The sequence below is a fragment of the Nestor notabilis genome, unplaced genomic scaffold, assembly GCF_000696875.1.
Source record: "Nestor notabilis isolate BGI_N333 unplaced genomic scaffold, ASM69687v1 scaffold14332, whole genome shotgun sequence".
Lineage (NCBI taxonomy): Eukaryota > Metazoa > Chordata > Aves > Psittaciformes > Psittacidae > Nestor > Nestor notabilis.
The window spans coordinates 19,728-26,242 of record NW_009917092.1 but is presented as its reverse complement, the minus strand read 5'-3'; the positions used below and the strand labels follow the sequence as shown (position 1 = coordinate 26,242).

Genomic DNA, 6,515 nt, shown 5'->3' with positions numbered 1-6,515 from the left:
GCGGAAGGGCGCCGCTGCCGAGGGCAGAGTGAGCAAAGTGCACAGGCCCGCGCACGCCGCAGACCTGCCTGCAGAGACCACCGTGCCCAAGCAGGGACAGAACTTATGGTAACACGGCTTTGGTAGCTGCCAGGGACTCACAGGGCAGAGATCCAGGAAACAAGACCGGTTTCTTTTGATAGACCCTGCATTATACCCACCACTTTTCCAATACTCAACAGCTGGGTTACTTCTGCAGGTCCCCAGGCTGTTGATGCTGGTATTGCCACTAGTAGTAAGTGCCTAATAGGGCAGCCAGTCCAAGAGCCAATGGAACTGTTATAATCAATTTAATCAATCAGACTTACAGCCAGTATGAATTAAGCTGTGCACTTTTTTCAGTATTGGGAAGTGCTCCTTTAAAAAAAACCAAACAAAACCAAAGCACCCAAAGCAGAGGAGGGAAGCAGTGGCCTAGCTAAGTGTGTCTGGGTTTTCTTTCATGGTTCATCTCAGCACACCTGAATTGTGGCACATGGGGTCCTTAAGCACATGAAATTGAAGTCTTCTTTGAGATCTTTGGAGACAGGCCTGTATCCTGTGTGTTCTTGTACCGTGTGAGACATGCAGAGCCATCCCCCAGCTCCTTGTCAGTGTCTTCACAGCAGACTGTGGTGGTGTCCATTTGTTCTCCTGTAGCACCATTATCATTGACTTGATTTTTGTTGCTAGTGATAATTATAGCTTGGCAAAATTATTCTTCCATGTTGACAGCCTGTTACCTTTTAATGCTTCCCAAAGCCAAGCAATAGCCACCTGTGTCTTCTAAGTGAATCAGATCTAAACACTCTAACTTTGATCATGGGTGACTGTGACTTGCTCCAGTAATTGGCCCTTCCAGTGTCTTGCATCTTTAAAGAAAATCTCCAGTGTCACTGAGTACTCACTCTCTGTGGTGTTCTGCCCCTTCCCTTTCACTGCTGGCAGGCCATAGGAGAGAGCAGTGTTTCCTGTGCACACTCTCACACTGTCAATATTGTCATGGCAAATCTCCCCTCTCTTTCTCAGTGTAGTCATCATAGAATCACAGACCGGTTTGGATTGGAAGGTGCCTTAAAGCTCCTCCAGTTCCAACCCCTGCCACGGGCAGGGACACCTTCCACTAGAGCAGGTTGCTCCAAGCCCCTGTGTCCAACCTGGCCTTGAACCACTGCAAGGAATGGGGCAGCTACAGCTTCTCTGGGCACCCTGTGCCAGCGCCACAGTACCCTCCCAGGGAAGAGCTTCTGCCTCAGAGCTCATCTCAATCTCCCCTCTGGCAGGTTAAAGCCATTCCCCTTTTCCTGATCCTACAGGCCCATGTCCAGAGCCCCTCTTCAGTTTTCTTGTAGGCACCCTTAAGGGACTGAAAGGCCACAGTAAGGTCTCCCTGGAGCTTCATGTTCTTCAGGCTGAACAACCCTTTGTACATCTTGTCACAACAGCATATATCAAGCAGTTGGGCTTTCCTAGGGTGCTCAATGGGAAGTCATAGAGGACTGTATGGTCCACAGGGAAGTTCTCTCTGCTCTTCAAACTGCCTCTTGTAATTCTTGATCTTCGTTTAGCAGAGCGGGCAAGATGTGTTCCTGTAGGATGAATTATATAAGGAAAACAGTAGCTTAAATTAATAGTGCATGTTGCTATGAACTGAAGTCAGGATAGGGCTAAACTGGATGAGTAATTGACACAGAATCCCTGTAACTTGTAACTCCAGGCTGAACTTGAGAAAACGTAGTGTTTGCTATGACAGTGTTGACTTGCTCGATCAGGTTGGCAAATCTCAGCAACGTGCTGGGAGAGATCAGCGTGGTTACAGAGGTGGGAGTGCTTTACAGAGCAACCAGGCATCCAGCCCAGGAGCAGAAGCTCCTGGAACCAGGTCCTGAATGCTCTCAGGATGGAATTACATTCAGTTACGAAGAGCTGCTTTGTATGAAGTGACCCTAATATGTGGTGGGGTTTTTTGGTTTTTGTTTGGTTTTTTTTTTTTTAAAAGGCAACAAGAAGAATTAAGAACTGTTTAAAATAAAGAAATTTTTTAAGAAAAAGCTTAATGTGGCAGCCAAAATCCTGAAGTGCTTTCAGAGAGATTTAGATGGGTCTAAATTAAGGAAAGAAAAAGGATGATAAAGTACAGACTAAGAGTGAAACAATTTATTTCCTTTCCTTGGGGAACAGTCTTGCTTCCCAATATCTGTTGTTCCTGGGCCTGCCCTAGGGTAAGAGGGAAGCTCTTATGAGTCAATAATTGGCTCAGAAATATGAAACAAATTACAGAAATACTCTAATCTGTATGTTCAGAGAGGTGGGAGTGCTGCTGCAGGAGAATAGGGAAGTCTCCTAATGAAAGAGGATTTTCTTTTGATACAGAACAAAGGGATCAGGAAATTAAAGCAGTAAAGGGCAGGTTTGAAATAGAGCGGGAAGTGCCACTTCAGATGATGCAGCTGCTGAATGCAGCTCACTGCTACCAGCTGCTGGGGATCTCCAAGTCCATCCCTGTTCAAAGTACCTATTGGACAAATTGCTGCAAGATGAGTTCATTGGGGAGTGTTAAGCACAAAGGTTCTTGTCCTGGCACCCAAGGAAGTCCTCAAACTACAGATGTTGAGATCTGTAGGGGCAGATCAGAGAAGAGTCACTGCGTCCCTGCTCTGCCCTTTCTTCACTCAGAAATAAGATGCTGAGCTGGGTGGAATTTTTTTGTCCCAGTGTCTTTGATTTCTGTCCTTTTTGGTACCTGCTGGGAACAACTTTTAACAGTCCCAGCACATGCTGGTTTTTCACTGAGAGGATCGTTCCTGTGTGTGGCATTCTGCCAGGCAGTGTCAGGATGTCGAGGTAGAGCAGTGGTGCAGATGGAAGATCTGTGCCAGATGCAGCCCTTTGCCCTCTTCAAGTGAGCAGGGGGCACAGTGGCAGCTTATCAAAGGAAACATAACCAAGTTTAGCTACACATTCTTCTGTGCTGTCTGCATGGCTTTCTCCTAAGTGACAGGGCTACCTAAAGCCATTTCCACAGACAGGCAGGAAGCTTCCTCAGCTGAAAGACATTTCTTTAAAGCTCTGAACTGCAAAGAGCTGTTAGTTAGGTTTTCCAAGTACCTGTCTGACAGCTATCACCGTTTACATGAGCTACAAAAAGACAAGTGACAACCTAAGAGCTGTTATTTCAGGGATAGACAGTAACTACAGCTCCCTTCTGAGGAAATCCAGGTTCCTATTACTTTATTTTCTCCTTGGCCATTGATCTCGCCAATCTCAAGGACTCCCATGAGCAAGGATGGTTACAGAAGAGTCTCCTCCTTGGCTGCTGTTTGCACATTGTCCCTTGCACACCCTGAGAAGTCTTGAGACCATGCTGAGGTCCTCGGATACCTCCATTCCCCATCGGTTGGGTACAAGGACTTGCTGAGCTGTAACTCATGATATTAGCATGTGGTGCATAAGTCTCATTTCTCTGTGTTCTGCTTTGCCTCCTGCCACTTGTCTCTCTTTCCTAGTCATACATCTAACATGGGACTGAGAGTAGCCTCACAGTGCACATAGAGCATCTTTAGCTTTACTCTTTTAAGCTCTGGAGTGATGAGACTTTGAAATTAAAACCACATTAACACTGCGAATGGTTGGATTTCACAGTAATTGCTCCTTGAGGATGGAGCTGGTACGTTGTTGATAAAGGGAGAAATAAACTCCATAATTCTGCCAAGAGTTACAGAAACAGTATCTCATACAAGTGGTTTCTGCTTTCAGTACTTTGTCCCCCAAAAGATGAGGGCCCAGTGTTCTGTCCTAAAAGTGCAGAGGCTGCATCATTCTTCTCACTCAGAATCATAAAAGCTTGGTTACTTCTGTCCTCTCCAGACAGATGCACCAGTCCTATTTCTGACATTGTGCACCACTTCCGCTGATGTTGATGCTTATTAAAAAATCTCCCCATTTAAAACTTCTGGGCCTGTGGTCCCTGAAAAAGTCTCTTGTCTGTCCCATGGTGCCTGGGGAGCTCTGTCTGTACTAGGCTTCCCTGCAAGAGCCACATGTTGATCACAGTCTGTCAGCGTGGAGGAGACTTCTTGCTCGTGCTGGTCAGAAAGCAGTTGAATTTTGGCACCAGTGGCATCTCTGCAGAGTAACTCCCGTTGTTATTCATCTATCAGGAATACACTATGCTATGGCGGGTCCTCTCTGCAGACAATGTGAGTTAACCATGAGTGGGTGCTGACAGACTCCGTTCTCACACCCATATTCTACAGATGGAGTTCCCCCTGTTTCCACCAACCCTCCAGAGCAGGTATTGATCCTGGGCTCCTCTAGGTGGTGTCCTCTTGTTTTCTTCATTCCCTAGTCTTCAGTCCAGATTTTAGACCTTTGTCTGTCCCTTGTAGCCTGAGAACAGGTAGGACCATTCAGCCTGAGTGCATAGTGACAATTGCTTTTGACTTGCTGCTTTTGCTATGCATCCCTTCTGTTTTGATTGCTGACCAGTCTGCTGACTCCTGCTCCCAGGAATGTAAGAAAAGAATCTATGCTGTTTAGGGATATGGGAAGCCCTTACCCCAGTCAGGATTTCCCCCTTTTCAGATCAATCTGAAGACCCCTGTGTGGTCTTGACTCACCCAAAGGCATCTTTTCCATCACTCTGGATTGTGTTTGTAAGCTCTGTGTCATGCCACATGGAGGGCACCAATTGGCTTCCCCTCCTTCTTATCAAAATCCACAAGCTCATAGCCCTGTTGCCTCCCATGTTTAAAATGTGAGCCTTGCCCTACTGTATCCATGCTCCTGGCCTTGTGCTGGCTGAGCCCTAGCTGGAGGTGCAGGTGGTTTCTTCAGGTAGGAGGGAGGGCATGGAGCTGGCTTGAGAACCAGGAGCTGTGGCCACACAGAGCAGCGAGGTGTCACCAGTCAAACCAACACAGGGGGCTTCTTTCATATGTTTTTGTTTTGCACATTTGAGTTCAAGCTGGTAGAGAACAGTTCTGTCCTCCAGAAATTCCGGTTCCTGCTCTCATGGCCAATTGGGAAGACTCAGGTATGTGTTGCAGATGTTCTCCTTCCCTGGCCTGTTTCCTTCTCAGCAGGACCAAAGTTGTGCTAGGGCTTAGCTCTACTGTACAAGGATGATAGCTGCTTTCTCACACTGGTGACAGCCTGTGTCGGCTTTTCTCAAGCCATGTAGCCCTGGAGAATCCAAGTGCCATGTGCTAACTGCTTCCAGGGCCCTTTCATTTTAACAGTAAGACAGAACAGTGCAGGCGATTCCCCCCTTATTGTTGCAGCTGTGTGTGGGAAACTGAGAAAGCTCAGGTCATCTTGGATGTTTTTCCATCTGGATCCAGTGGTGTATCACCAGCAGTGACTCGTGGTGTTTCATCAAGACCTAGAAACCTTCTCAGCATGCCCAAGGAACAGTCCTCTGCTGGGTATCTGCAGGGCAACTGTTTTGAAGCTTGGTTTGTGCTATTCCTGTACGGTGACAGATTCTTCATACTGAAATATGGCTTAGGACCAATCCCAAGATCTGCCCCAAGTGTTTGGAAGCAATTTCATAGAATCATAGAATGGTTTGGGTTGGGTTGGTTTAGTTTGATAGCAGATATTCTAGGGAAATTTCTCTTTTATTTAGCAGAAGTCCAGTAGACTTAAAAACACGTGTCCTTGCAGTGGTCTGTTTGCAGACCTTCCAGTGAATCTGGGAATTGTGTGAGTGCCTGCTGGATCCAGGCTGCTGCTTTTGGAGTGCCTGTGCTAGGCTATAGTGGGTGAGAGATCTGGAGCTGTTCTGTCCTGTTTCTCAGAGGGGAGGTATGTGGAGGGTAGTGGTGGCCAACAGATTTGATCCCAGTGTGCAAAGTGAGGATGCTCTGCAGGGCTGGAGAGTACTGAAGCAGGTGACTGGCAAGACACTATTTTTCTTCCATTTTTGACAATCAATCCTATGTTGTATTATAGTAATTAGTTTTCTAACTGAATGCAGATTGTGAAGCCATTCCCCTAATACGAGAGTATGAAAACTCTGAAATATTTTCTTTTCATATATAATATTTAGTAAGTATTTCTGCCAGAAAGATAAGCATTGTGGACACTTCCAGGAGGAGCCAGAACAACTTTCTCTAGTTGTTGCTTGGCTTATCTGAGCTTGTGCCTAAGAAGAAAAATTAGATCTGGAGTCCTCTTTGCATCTGGTGAGGATCGCATGTGGTCCTTTGCAGTTGTTTCCATAGAAGGTTGATGTTCCCTTGCTTCCCTCTTCTAAGGAGCAATTCTCTTCTGGGAGATGTGATCAGTCTCATTTGCTCAGACAGGCTTTGCCCCCACTGGGTGAGGAGGCTCTGTGGCATCCTAGGATGGATTTTGGGGGTGGGAGGAAAAAGAGGAAAAGAGCAGAAATTCAGGCTGTCTGAAAGCTGCAGCCCAGCATTAAGAATTGCTTGTGCTCTGGAATTGCAGAGGGGATGCCTTGTGTAGAAACCTGAAAAAGCTTTCCTCTTTTA

At 46.5% G+C, this 6,515-nt stretch overlaps 1 protein-coding gene across 1 annotated transcript in view; it reads left to right on the top strand.

Annotated features, from left to right (window-relative positions):
• Positions 1-6,515, top strand: part of BAZ1B (bromodomain adjacent to zinc finger domain, 1B) — a gene marked incomplete at its 5' end in the record, with an annotated part of 41,365 nt that overhangs the window by 18,690 nt on the left and 16,160 nt on the right. The window contains 1 exon segment of the mRNA XM_010024927.1: positions 1-108. This exon segment is cut by the window's left edge and continues 31 nt beyond it. Within this exon segment, the coding sequence (XP_010023229.1) occupies positions 1-108 (108 nt within the window).